The following is a 15,296-nucleotide window of genomic DNA, read 5'->3' as shown; positions in this document are numbered from 1 at the left end:
ACCCTGCTGCCAGGGGCATGTGGGCAGCGACCAGCTCAGGCACCTTCCTTACCCAGAAAGAGCCAAGCTGGGAAGCCCCCGGACCCTGTCTGGAAGCTCAGACAGGGACTTCGAAAAGGTCAGCCCCTCAGAGCAGGGCCCACGGATGCCCCCTGAGAACTGCGGGGGGTCGGAGCAGAGGCCAGACCCCCTGAACCAGGAGGACGGCCCCAAGACCCTCACCTTCCACACAGACCTGGACATCCCGAGCAGCAGGAGGCGGCCGCCAGGGGACCCCAGTTGTGTGCAGCCTAGACGCTGGTTCAGGGAGTCGTACATGGAGGCCCTGCGGAACCCCATGCCCCTGGGCAGCTCTGAGGAGGCCCTCGGGGACCTGGCCTGCAGCTCCCTGGCTGGAGCCAGCAGAGACCTGGGGACTGGGGCAGCAGCCAGTGGGACTCAGGAGGAAATCTCCGGCCCCTGGGGAGACCCCCAACAGACCCCAAGTCTAGAGAAGAAGAGGCACACGCCCAGCCGGGCAGGTCCAGGAGCCACGGGGCGGACCCTTCCCAGGAGGTCTCGGTCCCGGGAAAGGGCGCCCAGAAGCTCCGGAGGGGCCCAGGTTGCAGCCTGCCACACCTCCCACCACTCAGCTGGCGCCAGGCCTGGGGGCCACCTAGGAGGACAAGCTGTGGGGACCCCAAACTGTGTCCCAGTAGAGGGTCCCGGCTGCATCAAAGAGGAAGGTAAATGCTCCGCACCCCCTCCCCTGCACACCCCACAACCTCCCCTGCACACCTCACATCTCCCGTGCACACCCCTACCCCTCCCCACACACCCCCACAACCTCCCCCCGCCACGACCTCACCCCTTCCCCGCACACCCAACCTTCCCTGCAACCCCCCTCCCCCACAACCCACAACCTCCCCCCACACCACCTCACCCCTCCCCCGGCACCCCACCTCCCTGCCACAGGCCCACCAACCTCCCCCGCACCCCCCTCCCATGCACACCCCCACCTCCCCGCACCACCCACAACCCTCCCCGCACACCCCACCCCTCCCCCCACACCCAACTCTCCCGCACACCCCCACCCCTCCACACACCCAACCCCTCCCTCACACCCCACACCCTCCCCACCAACCCATCCCCCGCACCACAACCCTCCCCGCACACCCCCACCCCTTCCTGACACCACCTCCCCGCCACCCCCACCCCTTCCCTGCCCCCTCCAACCTCCCGCAACACCCCCCCTCTGGCACAGCCCGTCCCTCAACCGCTGCCTCGGACGCGCCTTACAATCCTCTCGCCACCACACCCCACCCTCCCTACTCTTCCTACCCCTCCCCACACACCCCAACCTCCCTCCGCACCACCCCACTACCTCCCCCTTGCACACCCCAGTCCCCTCCCCTGGCCATCCCACACCTCCCTGCACACCCCCCAACCCCTCCCTGCACACCCAACCCCTGCACACCCCCACCCCCACCCCTGTGTCGCACCCCCACCATCTCCCTGCACACCCCCCTCACCTTCCCCCACCACGTTCCCACAACTCCCCCCGCACCATCCCACCCCCTCGGTCCCTGCCAGCTTCCCTCGGCCACCTCCCAAGAACCCCAACAATCCTCCCCTAAGAACACTCCTCCACCCCCTCCTTCTTGGTTAGACAGCACCCCACCTCTTCCCCCTTGCACACCCACACAGCCTCCCCCTGCACTGTCCCCCTCCTGTCACAGTTTTGTTTGGTCACTTGATCCACAAGAAGCCAGTCTCCATATTCATGTTGGCGCTCACGTTCTGGAGACCAAAAGTCCAACATCAAGCTGTGGGCAGAGTGCCCGAGGTCCAGGGGCACCCATCCTGCCTCTTCCAGCTTCTGGGACTCCAGGTGTCCTGGGCTGTTGCTGCAGCACTCTGACTGTCCCCCCCTTTGCCTCTGACTCGAATCTCCCTCTCCTTGCTCTCGGGCATCCATCGCTGGATTCGGGGCCCCTGTAAACCCAGGACGACCTTACATCTAGATCCTCAGACTCAGTTTCCAACTGGAGGCCACATTCAGTTTCCAAGGGTTAGGAGAGAAAATGGGATGATTTAAAGACTTTGCAGGGCATAAAGTAAGAAAAGAATGACAACATATTTCTTAAATCAAATATTTCAAATATTATCTGTTTGTTTGTTTGTTTTTTGAGTAAAGAAATAGCCTGTGAGTAACACAACCAGTGATGTTGGAAAGAAGGAAAACATGTGAACATACTGATGTGGGCTCCAGCGAGCAGGGCTACCCAACCTCCGAAAATGAACCGGCTGAGCCCTCCTCTCCATGGGCCGCCTGCTGCGGTGCCTGGAGACAGCCGCCTGGCCGCCCACCCTCCTACCCACCTGGCCTAACCAGGGGTTCGGAGGCACCACGGCCCTTGGAGACAGAAATGTGGCCCAGCCCGTTCCAGCCACCTCACGAGGGCCTTTCGCCTTTGAAGTTAGGCTGCTGTGCCTGGAACTTCTGACGGTTCCCAGAGTGCCGCACACACAGGACCTACTGCAGAAAGAGCTTTGTAACAGAAGTACTCACTTGGGGTAACGCTTCCTGAAAGTGTTCTGTCACCTCACTGCAGTTCAGCTAAAGTGAAAAGTCCTAGCCCCTCCCCATGGTTTCCAGCCCCTCACCTTTCCTTTGTATTGATTTTCTTCCATTTGTACTGGGCAGAGAAGACACACAATCGTGCAGCACCCCTCGCAGTCACACACACACCATAACAACCACACACAGTCACGTGCCTCACACGATCACACGCTCAAGTTCCACATGCACATGGAATCACACACCACACATGGTCACATGCCTCACATGATACACGCACACACGGTCACACCACAGTCACATGCCTCATGATACATGCACACAATCATACACACCACACACAGTCACATGCCTCACACAATACATGCACACACAGTCACACCACAGTCCACTGCCTCGCATGATCACATCACTCCAGATTGACCAGCGTCCACACACGGAGTTCCACATACCACCCACAAACAGTAACACACCTCACGTCCATGCCTCAACCAATCAACACGTGCCAGAGTTACCATACATTCGTCGCACACACACGCAATTCACCCCCTCATCGTGGTCCACGTGCCCTCCGATACATGCGCACACCCGGGTCACATGCCCTCCGTCATGATCACACTCTATCCAGATTGACAGCACCTCCGAACAGAGTTCCACACACCACACACAGTAACACCGCCAGTCCATGCCTTCACGAATCATACGTGCAGAGTTTACACATCCTCATGCACGCACCACACATCCCACCCGCAGTGCAGTCCACACCACTGACGCGCACTTGCACTTGAGCAGATGAGTAGGGATGAGATGACCCGTTCTTCATGGGGGGTCTGCAGGTAGGGAGCATGTCTGTGAGCTGGAGAATCTGTCTCCGTGATGACGCCGCGCGTCTGTGATGATGCCGCGTGCCCTGTGCAGTGGAACATGCTTTCACTTCCCACGTGAACTGGGACAAGTTCTCATGGAACCGCCTATTTTCATGCATGTTTCTGTCCCGTGGTGCATAGCAAGCTGAGCAGAGCAGCTGCTTTCAACAGGCAGGAAAACCTTCATCTTTGACATGGTCTCTTTCCTTTGTCCAGACGTTCTTGTGTCCTCAGCCTGTGTCAGCACAGACGGCGGCAGCCTCCATTGCCACAACCCCAGCGGGCTTTCCGATGCGCCTGCTCAGCAGCCACGCCCTGAGCGAGAAGGGTGGCCGCCAGGCACAGGGGACTTCCCCAGCCAGGTGCCCAAGCGGGTGCTGGATGTCAACCAGGAGCTGCTGCAGTCCGGGGTCATCACCCTCCCAGGTGAGCATGGGCTGCCGCTTGCCCAGGTGAGCACACAGCAGGCTCTTCTGTCAGGGCAGATCTCATATCTAAGCCAACAGCACAGACCCAGCTCACCACTTCATAGGAGTGAAACCCTTGGCAGCTGCCCTGTCTCTGTCTCCACAGGGACCCGAGACCGTCAGGGCAGAGCGGTGGTGCAGGTCCGCACCAGGAGCCCACTCTGGACCAGGGAACACTCGTCCTGCTCCAAGCTGACCCGACTGCTGCTGTACTTCCATAGCATCCCCAGGTGGGACGGGGGGCCAGGCCCCACCCTGCAGATCCATGGGACCCCAGCTGCATGTGTGTGGCAAAGTGGGGGGCACGGGGAGATGCCAGCTTCCACGACCAGACTCTGCCTCTCCTAACCTCATCTTTCAAAACAGCACCCACGTGCTTCCAGCCTTGATTTCTACACACCACTTCTTGTCTTCTGTACACATCCTTCCCAGTGACACCCAAAATTAAACACACCTGGCTACGGGGTGGGCGGGGCACACTCACTCTTGACCAGGACTCAGCCATCCGTGTGATGTGCAGCTTCTGCCGGCTTTGAGTCAGGGTTCTCTTGTGTCCTTGGCTACATGAGTGCTGTAAGATCAGTGTCCAGACACACAGCTTAATTAGAATGGGAGTTAATCCTGGAATCAGAGCTGGAGAAGTTTCTCAGAGAACACACACACACACAATTTTTTTTTTTTTTTTTGAGACAGGGTCTTGCTGTCGCCCAGGCTAGAGCACAGTGGTGCAATCACAGCTCACTGTAGCCTCAACCTCCTGGGCTAAAGCGATCCTCCTCCCGCCTCAGCCTCCCAGGTAGCCACAGCGCCAGGCTATATATATAGTTTTTTTTTTTTTTTTGAGACGGAGTCTTGCTCTGTTGCCCAGGCTGGAGTGCAGTGGTGCAATCTCGGCTCACCGCAAGCTCCACCTCCCGGGTTCACGCCATTCTTCTGCCTCACCCTCCCGAGTAGCTGGGACTACAGGCGCCCATCACCACGTCCAGCTAATTTTTTGTTTTTTTTTTTGTTTTGTTTTGTTTTTTTTTGAGACGGAGTCTCGCTCTGTCACCCAGGCTGGAGTGCAGTGGCCGGATCTCAGCTCACTGCAAGCTCCGCCTCCCAGGTTTATGCCATTCTCCTGCCTCAGCCTCCCGAGTAGCTGGGACTACAAGCGCCCGCCACCTCGCCCGGCTAGTTTTTTATATATTTTTTTAGTAGAGACGGGGTTTCACCGGGTTAGCCAGGATGGTCTCGATCTCCTGACCTTGTGATCCGCCCATCTCGGCCTCCCAAAGTGCTGGGATTACAGGCTTGAGCCACCACGCCCAGCAATTTTTTGTATTTTTAGTAGATACGGGGTTTCACCGTGTTAGCCAGGATGGTCTCGATCTCCTGACCTGGTAATCCACTCGCCTCGGCCTCCCAAAGTGTTGGGATTACAGGCATGAGTCACTGTGCCCGGCCCAGGCTATGTATTTTTTAAGACTAGTCAAGTGTGGTAGTGAGAAGGCGGGAAGAGTAGAACAAGGTGTTTGATCTGTAACTGTGCATGAGCAATCAAATGAGATAACTCACTACCTTCAGCTGAACCCTGAAATTTTGTAAAATGAATATATCAACTCACCCAACCTACTATTTTCTCCTATTAAATTTTGAACCGAAGTTTCCAATCACAATCACGGAGACAAATCTTTTAAGTTGGAGTTTTCAAAACCACGTGATGGTATTTTTAGTTTAAAAGATGTTCTAACAGTCTTAGCTTGGCTCTGGATTGTAAAGACCCTCATGACTGATCTCAAGCTTCCGTCTTGGAAACAGGCCATCCACGTCCCATCAGAATCATCAGAACCACCTTCTGTGCTTACGTTAAAGCCCATACAAATACACGAGGGCAAGAAGGCCCTGAAGTCCTTGCCCCCTTGATGGAGCAGGGCCCATTTCGTCCATCCAGGAGCATGGGTGGGTGTTTAGGGGAAAGTAGCCCCAGCCCCACGTGCCGAGACACTATCTGACGTCACTAGCGGGTTAGCAAGAGGAACAACGGTGGTGCCTCCAGCCAATGGGCCTGCACCTTCAGGAAGTGGAAGGCTGATGTGTATAGAGAACCCCTAACTTCTAGAGCTGAAAGGAAACCAGTAACAACTAGTCTCAGAGGTGGAGAAACTCATTTTTGTAAGAGATTTCACCTTCGGTGGTTAAGAGCAGCTGTCTTTCTCTCCCCAGGAAGGAGGTCCGGGACCTGGGGCTGGTCGTCCTGGTGGACGCACGCAGGAGTCCAGCCGCCCCTGCTGTCTCCCAGGCCCTCGCGGGATTGCAGGTACGGCAGGGTTGTCGCGTCCCTTGAGTGTGCAGAGCATCTCAGGGTCGTGTGCCGCTGGGGCCGCCCACATCGTGGTTCTGGAGTAGCCAGTCCACAGGCTTAGTGTGAAGATTCGAGATGGGGGCCCCTGTGCAGAGCCCCCTCCTTCTTGGGGTCTTCCCGATGAGTCCAGCTCTTGCTCTCCGGGGCCAGACACAGACAACACTGGGGAAGGTGGGCTTGGCCCATCCACTGGGGACTTGGGGAAGCTCCATGCTGGGGGCAACTGCAAACCTAAAAAGCAAAGCCAGCCAGGCCCAGGTGGTGGGCTCCTGTCCCAGGAGGACAGCACAGCCTCATCCCTGCCCAGTACAGCTGCCCCTGCTATGCCCCTCCGTCAGGATGCAGGGCACAGCATTGCCCTTCAGACAAAGGACAGAGGAGGCAGGGGCAGCCATGGCTCACTGCATGGACGAACCAGGGTGGGGACGAACCTGGCAGCCCCAGACAGGGTCAGTGCCATTGCTACAGGACCCTATAGCCTCAAAGTCCCAGGCTCAAGCCATGCTCCTGCCTCAGCCTCCAGAGTAGCTAGGACCACAGGCGTGTGCCACCATGCCCAGCTAATTTTTTATATGTTTACTAGAGATGGGTTTTGCCACGTTGCCCAGGCTGGTCTTGAATTCCTGGACTCAAGTGATCCACCCACCTCAGCCTCCCAGAGTGCTGGGATCGCAGGCATGAGCCACTGTGCATGGCCTAGGGGCCCTGCATTGAACCATAAGCAACATCCAGAGGAGATGGGAAGCACTGCGGATGGGAAGATGCCACTGCCTGAGCAGGGGCAGATGGGAGCCCAGAGACGGGGAGAGACCAGGGATGGGGGGTCCAGGGACAGGGACAGGGAGGGGATGGGGACAGAACCCAGGGTGCCCTCTCCCATGCCCCACCTGCACTCCACGAAGCTAAACCCATTACGCCCTTGCTGTCCCTGCTGAAGATGGAGGCAGTGGCTCCTGTATTCACTGAGGAAACTCAAGTTTAGGGACACCAGGTGGCAGGTTGTGCCAGGAAAGACATCAGTCAGAGACAGTGCTGCCAGAACTCACCCCACTGAGGAGTCCTCCTTCCTCTCCCCTTCCATGGGCCTCCCTCTTCTCTCCACTGGCACTCCTCCCTCCTCTCTCCCAACCTGTGGTCCTCCCTCCTCTCACCCATTCTGCAGCCCTCCCTCATCTTCCTTCCCATGGTACTCCTTTCTTCCCCCCTCCACAGTCCTCCCTCCTCTCCACCCCCACAGTCGTTCCTCCTCTTCTCCCACCCTGCAGCCCACCTTCCTCTCCCACACCCTGTGACCCTCCATCCTCCCCCCGTGGTCCTCCATCCTCTCCCCCTCCATGGTCCTCCCTCCTCTCTACCCCCATGGTGGTTCCTCCTCTCTCACACACTGTAGCCCTCCCTCCTCTCCCCACCATGGTCCTCCCTCCTCTTTCCTAACCCTACAGCCCTCCCTTCTATTCACCCCTGTGATCCTCTCTCCTCCCCCCCACACAGTCCTCCCTCCTGTCTCCACTGTAGACCTCCCTCCTCTTCCCTAACCTAAAGTCCTCCCTCCTCTTTCCCCTGCAGTCCTCCCTCCTGTCCTCCCCCATAGTCCTCCCTCCTCTTCCCCCACCCTACGGTCCTCCTTCCTCTTCCCTAACTCTTGAGTCCTCCCTCATCTCCCCCTCCTCTCCTCCCCCAGAGTCCTCCCTTCTCTCCCCTGACCCTGTGGCCCCCCATCCCCTCCCCCCACCCTGTGGTCCTTCCTCCTCTTCTCTAACCCTGCAGTCCTCCTTCCTACCCCCCCGCCACAGTCTTCCCTCTTCTCTCTCCACCCTGCTGCCACCACTTCTCTCCCCTACACTTCCCCTCTTGCATGGAGCCTGCCTCCCCTCACCTTAGAGTGAACCTGCCTCTTGTCTCCCTCTTTACTGTCAGTCCTGCCTGTGGTTTCTTCTTACTTTCACAGTACGTGGCTCTTGTTAGAAAATCTCAGTGTCCTACGTGAGACTTGGAGGAGACAGCCTCAGTCATGACCCTCTTTACAGAGTGGGATCCACTCAGGTTGGGCCCTGCAGTGGCATCCTCCAGAACTGCCTGGCAGTGTGGCTGGGCCAGCAGAAATTGGCTGGCCTGGGAGCAAGTGACAGGGACCTTGGGCTGGGCAAGGGGCTGAGGTGACTCCCCGAGGTCAGGAAGGGGTCACTGGGAGGAGAGAGCACAGGCCGAGGTCCAGACAGGAAGTGCCACAAGTTGGGTTGCACCAGCTAGGCTAGACAGGAGTCCCCAGTGCACAAATACTGTCAGGAAAGCCTCAGGGACGCCCAGGGCCAGGGGAGGCATTGATCAGAGAGGTTCTGAGAATTCTCGAGGCCTCCAAGAAAGGAACATGAGGCCCTCCTGCACCACAGCATGAGCATGAGCTGTCTCTGGTTGGGCACCTGGGCAGTGGTCTTTGCTTCACCTAGACAAAGAAATGGCAGTCAAGGAACAGATTCTAGGGGAGGAAACAAAGCTGACCCAGAGGTTACCTGGGCACGAGAGGAATCTGGAAGAACCCATACCTGCTGAGCAAACCTAAGGTAGTGACATCAGGGTGGAAAAAAGAATATATATGCTTATTATTAGCGTTCACCAAAAAAGGTTCACAGTGCATTGCTCTAAAGCTCAGTTAGCTTCTCTAACACAAGGTAGACACAGTGTGAAGTGCCAAAACTCAGTTTCCATAAAATATTTTACAAGCACGTAAGTTCCTTATTGACTTTTTCAAAAGAAATTCACATAGGAAATACGTCCTAATTCTATGATGCCAGCATAACCCTGATACTAAAGCCAACCAAAGACACTAAAAGTAAAGAAAACTGCAGAGCAATATCCCTTATGAAGGTTGATGCAAAAATCATCAACAAAATGATAGCAAATCAAATTCAGTAGATGGTTGAAAGGATTATACACCCTGACCAAGTACAATTTGTTCCTGGAATGCAAGGATGGTTCAACACATGAAAACTGATCAGTGTAATATACCACACAAACAGAATGAAGGGGGAAAAACACATGATCATCTCAATTGATGCCAGAAAAAAGTATTTGACATTCAACATCTTTCATGATGAAAGCACTCAATAAACTAGAAATAGAAGGAAATTACCTCAGCATAATAAAGGTCATATGAAAAATCTACAGGAAATATACTCAATGGCAAAAAACTGAAATCTTCTCATCTAAAATCAGGAACAAGGCAATAATGCCCACTTCTTTTCAACATGTTGCTGGAAGTTCTAGCTAGTGCAATTGGACAAGAAAAAGGGGTGGGGGGGAAGAGGCATTCAAACTGGAAAGGAAGAAGTAAAATTATATCTATTCCCAGATGATGTGATCTTGTATGCAGAAAATCCTAACAGTTACACACACACACACACACACACACACACACACAAATAAGTTAATTCAGCAAAGTAACAGGATACAAGGTCAACACACAAAAATCAGTCACACTTCTATACACTTAACAGTGAGCAATCTGAAAAGGAAATTAAGAAAACAGTTCATTTACAATAGCATCAATAAGAATAAAGTAATCAAAAAGAATTAACCAAAGAAGTGAAAGACTTTTTCACTGAAAACTATAAGACAGCTGAAAGAAATTAAAAAAGATGTAAATAGAAAGATATCTCACGTTCAAAGATTGGAAGACAATATTGTATTGAAATATCAATACTACACAAAGTGATGTATAGATACAGTGCAATCCCTATCAAAATTCCACTGACATTTTTTGCCAAAATAGGAAACCCTATCCTGAAATTCATAGGGAATCTCAAAAGACTCCAACTAGCCAAAACAATTATAAAAAATAAAAACAAAGCTGGAGGACTCACAGTTCCTGATTTCAAAACTTACTAAAAAGCAACAGTAATCAAAAAAATATGGCACTGGCATAAAAACAGACATATAGAACAATCAAATAGAATAGAAAGCCATGAAACTAACAGTCATATACATAAATGATTTTTCAAAAGGGTACCAAGACCATTCAATTGAGAAAAGACCATCTTTTTTAACAAATGGTGCTTAAAAACTAGATATCCACATGCAAGAGAATTGGCCGGGTGCGGTGGCTCAAGCCTGTAATCCGAGCACTTTGGGAGGCCGAGATGGGCGGATCATGAGGTCAAGAGATCGAGACCACCCTGGCTAACACAGTGAAACCCTGTCTCTACTAAAAAATACAAAAAAAAAAAACTAGCCGGGCAAGGTGGCGGGCACCTGTAGTCCCAGCTACTCGGGAGGCTGAGGCAGGAGAATGGCATGAACCCGGGAGGCAGAGCTTGCAGTGAGCTGAGATCCGGCCACTGCGCTCCAGCCTGGGTGACAGAGCAAGACTCCGTCTCAAAAAATATATAGAGAGAGAGAGAGAGAGAACTCCTAAAATTCAACAACAACAAAAACCAAATTGCCCAATTCAAAAATGAACAAAAGACTTGGATAGACATTTCTCCAAAGAAGATATATACATGGCTAATGAGCACATTAAAAGATGCTCAATGTCATTAAAGATTAGAGAAATTCAAATCAAAACCTCAATTAAATACCACTTCCCCATGCGTTAGGGTGGCTATTGTAAAAAAACAACAAGTGTTGGCAAAGATACGGAGAAATTGGAACGCTTGCGCACTGTTGGTGGGAACAGTAAATAGTGACTCATTGTGGAAAACAATTTGGCAATTCCTCAAAAAGGTAAACATAGGATTACATATGATCCAGCAATACTGTGTCTGGGTATATACCCAAGAAATTGAAAGCAGAGTTTCAAAGAGATATTTATACAGCTATGTTCATAGCAGCATTATTCATAACAGCTAAAACACAGAAGCAACCTTAGTACCCATAAACGGATGAATATATAAGCAAAATGTGGCCTATCCTTACAACGGAATATTATCCAGCCTTAAAAAGGAAGGAAATTCTGACATATGCCACAGCATGTATGAATCTTGAGGACATGTTGAGTGAAATAAGCCAATCACAAAAAGACAAACATTCCACTTCTAAGAGTACTCAGAGTAGCCCAGATCCCAGAGACAGAAAGTAAAATGGTGGTTGCCTGGTGCCAGGGGCAGGGGATAATGAACAGTTTTTCTTTAACGGGTGCAGGGTTTTGGTTTTACAAGATGAAAAGAGTTATGGAGACAAATGGAGGTGGTGGTTGCACGACATTATGAATGTATCTAAGACTACTGAACTGTACACTGAAAAATGATGATAATAATGTTTCACCACAATGAAACAATTGAAAATATACACACATCTGATAAAGGATTTGTATATAGAATATATACAGTCTCAAAACTCAGTAATAAGAAAAAAATCCAATAAAATATGGGAAAGGATTTGAGTACTCTTCACTGAAGATGATACACAGATGGCAAATAAGCACATGAAAATTTGCCCAACATCATTAATCACTGGGGAAATGCAACTGAAAACCAAAGTGATACACACAAAAACAGCAACAAAGCTTGACAATAACAAATGCTTGGTACTGCTGATGGAAATGCAAAATGGTACAGCCACTCTGGAAAACACGTACTTATCACATGAGCCAGAAATCCCACTCCTAGATATTTATCGAAGATAAATGAAAACTTGTGTTCACACAATATTTATAGTGACTTTACCCATGATTGCCAAAAACTGGAAACAACCCAGTTATCCTTCACCTGGTGAATGGATGAACAAATTGTGGTGAGGCATACCGTGGAATACTGCTTGGCAAAACAGAGGAACAAACCCTTAGTCTCCACACAGGGACGAGTTCCTAATGCACAGCGCTAAGTGAGAGAGGCCACTCCTGCCTTAGTCTGTTTATGTCTAGAAAAGGCAAGTTGGTGGAGTCGAAAGCAGATCAGTGGCTGCCAGGGGCTGGGCATAGGGGAGGGCTTGACTACAAAGAGGCACAAGAGAATTTTGGGGTTGCTTAACAGCTCTTTGTCTTGATGGTGGTGATGATTACACGACTATGCTTTCGTCAAAACTTACAGAACTATTCACTGAAAAGGGTGAATTTTATTGTATGTAAATTATACCTCAATAAACCTGATTACATTAAAATTCATAAGGGCAAATAATTTACAATTCAGGGCAAAGTCCACTATGTTTTATGCACTGTAGGTACTCTGGGAAACTATGACAGAAGTAGTACCAATCAAAATTGGGCAATTCTATTAATGAAGTTAAAAATTAGAAAGCTAATCAGTAATATTTATTTCTTATTTATTTCAGAACAACACATCTCCTATAATTCATAGTATCTTGCTGTTGATAGATAAAGAATCTGCATTTAGGCCTGACAAGGATGCAATAATTCAGGTAATGGTTTAGACTGTGGGATCCGGAGTGATAGACAAAATTAAGCATTAAGGCACCTAGATGAGATTAAACACATGAAAGAATTTAGATAAGTTCTAATTGCATCCATGTGGGAGCCTGGAAACCTACTTCCTACCCCGTAAGTTCTCGCAGGAGCCCTGCAGAGTATGCCACAAAAAACTTAAAAGTGTGACCCTTCTTTTCCACCTCATATGTTTTCTTTCCTCCTCTTTCTTTGTATCATTCTCTTTTATCTGAAAACATCTTCATTTGGCCTCATTCTGAAAGGATATTTTTGTTACATCTGGAATTCTGGTTTGAGAGGAGTTTTGCTTTTCCCCTCAGCACTTTAAAGATCCTGCTCTGTTGCCTTCTGGCCTCCATAATTTTAGAAGAAAAGTTCGTCATAACTCAGATCACTGTTCATCTCTATGAAGTGTGTTAATTTTCCTTCGGCTATTTCCAAGGTACCTCCTTTCTTTTCAGCAAATTGACTGCGATGCGAGTGGGCTTGGCTTTCTTCATTATCCTGTTTTGGCTTGAACTCTTAAATTTGTGAATTCATGTCTATCACCACATTTAGGACCTTTTTAGCCATTCTTTCTTTCTTTTTCTTTTTTTCTTCCCTTCCTGAGACAGCATCTAGCTCTGTCACCCAGGCTGGAGTGTGGTTGTGCAATCAGAGCTTACTGTAATCTCCAACTCCTGGGCTCAAGTGATTCTCCCACCTCAGCCTCCTGAGTAACTGGGACTGAAGGTGTGCACCCTCACATCAAGCTACTTTTTTTTTAAGAGACAGGGTCTTGCTATGTTCCCCAGGCTGATCTCTAAGTCCTGGCCTTAAGCAGTCCTCCCACCTTGGCCTCCCAAAGCTCTGGGATTGTAGGCATGAGCCACAGTACCTGGCCTAGTTCTTAAAAAATTTTTTCCTGCTTTATTCTCTCTCTTCTCTCTTTCCAGTACTTCAATTGCATATACTAATATTGTCCCACAGATCTCTAAGAATCTGTCTTTTTTAACTTTTTTCCTCTCTAGTCTTCAGATAAGGTTGTTCTATCGATCCTGTCCTTAGGGTCACTGGTTCCTTACTCTGTCATCTCTTCAGCTGTTAAACTCACTAATGTGGCTTGGCTCTGTGTCCTCACCCAAACCTCCTGTCAAATTTTAATACCCACGTGTGGAGGGAGGACTTGCTGCGAGGTGACTGGATCATGGAGGCAGATGCTGTTCTGATAGTGAGGGATTTCTCATGAGAGCTGATGGTTTTAAAGTGTGGCCCTTCCTTACTCTGTCTGTGTCACCTGTGCCATGGAAGACGTGTCTTGCTTCTCCTTTGCCTTCTGCCATGATTGTAAGTTTCCTAAGGCCTCCCCAGCCACGCAGAATTGTGAGTCAATTAAACCTCTTTCCTTTATAAATTACCCAGTCTCAGGTAGTATCTTTATAGCAGTGTGAAAACAGACTAATATATTCACCCAGTGAATGTTTTAGTTCAAATATTGTATTTTTCAGCTGTAAGATTTCCAGTGGATTTTAAAATATATTTTCTACATCTTTCCTGAGTTGTCCTCTTCTTTCATAAATTGCAGGCATTTTTCCTTTACCTCATTGAGCACAGTTTTAATGGCTGCTTTGAAATCCTTGTCTAATAATTCCAGCCTCTGGGTCATCTCTGGGTTGGCCTCTGCTGATTGTCTTTCCCTGGAGAATAGATCCTATGTTTCTGATTCTTGATGTGTCACATAATTCCGGACATTGTAAATATTCTGTTGGGGAGACTGGGTTCTGTAATAGATTCACAGTGTTATTCCGGCGTGCACGTAGAGTGCTTAGACTCAAACCAGAAGCTCTGTGTCTCCCACAGTGGGTTCAGTTTAATTCTCTGAGTCCTCCCCATGCATGCACAGTTCAGGGTCGGCCAGAGACTGGGGGAGAGTTTACACACACACCACGGGGCGTCTTCCACAGCTGCTCCCTTCTGGGAATCTACTTTCACTCTCCAGTGGTGTGGCCACCCCATCCTCTGTTTCTTCTTTCTTCAGGCCAGAAAGATGCCCATTTGCTTATTGTTTTTATATTTTATTTATGTTTTTAAATAAAATCGAGCTCCATTGCTGAGACTGAATTGCAGTGGTGTGATTACGGCTGCTTGCAGCCTTGACCTCCCCAGGCTCAGGTGATCCTTTCACCTCAGCCTCCTGAGTAGCTGGGTCTACAGGTGTGCACTAGCACGCTCTGCTAATTTTTGTAGTTTGTTTCGTAGAGATGGGAGTTTTGTCCTATTGCACAGGCCGGTCTTGAACTCTTGGGCTCAAGTGATCCGCCTGTCTTAGCCTCCCAAAGTGCTGGGATCACAGGTGTGAGCCTCCACACTGGTCAGATGCCCCTCTATTTTCCTTTTTTTTTTTTTTTGCGACGAAGTCTTGTTCTGTGTTGCCAGGCTGGAGTGCAGTGGCATGATCTTGGCTCACCACAACCTCCACCTCCTGGATTCAAGTGATTCTCCTGCCTCAGCCTCCCGAGTAGCTGGGACCACAGGTGCACGCCACCATGCCCAGCTAATTTTTGCATTTTTAGTAGAGATGGGGTTTCACCAAGTTGGCCAGGATATTCTCAATCTCCTGACCTTGTTATCCACCCACTTCAGCCCCCCAAAGTGCTGGGATTACAGGCGTAAGCCACCGTGCCCAGCCCCTTTCCTTTCCTTT

The 15,296-nt window shown here is 50.3% G+C and overlaps 1 protein-coding gene across 1 annotated transcript in view; it reads left to right on the top strand.

Annotated features, from left to right (window-relative positions):
* Positions 1–316: 316 nt before the first annotated feature.
* Positions 317–15,296, top strand: part of PLEKHG4B (pleckstrin homology and RhoGEF domain containing G4B) — a 44,623-nt gene continuing 29,643 nt past the window's right edge. The window contains exons 1-5 of the mRNA XM_017872716.1: positions 317–725; positions 3,643–3,852; positions 4,000–4,123; positions 6,099–6,192; positions 12,502–12,588. Of these exons, the coding sequence (XP_017728205.1) occupies positions 317–725; positions 3,643–3,852; positions 4,000–4,123; positions 6,099–6,192; positions 12,502–12,588 (924 nt within the window). The remainder of the gene's footprint in view (positions 726–3,642; positions 3,853–3,999; positions 4,124–6,098; positions 6,193–12,501; positions 12,589–15,296) is intronic.

This window comes from Rhinopithecus bieti, unplaced genomic scaffold (assembly GCF_001698545.2).
Source record: "Rhinopithecus bieti isolate Rb0 unplaced genomic scaffold, ASM169854v2 scaffold_7897, whole genome shotgun sequence".
Classification (NCBI taxonomy): Eukaryota; Metazoa; Chordata; class Mammalia; order Primates; family Cercopithecidae; genus Rhinopithecus; species Rhinopithecus bieti.
The sequence above is the reverse complement of the archived record's forward strand: the minus strand, read 5'-3'. Positions and strand labels throughout refer to the sequence as shown.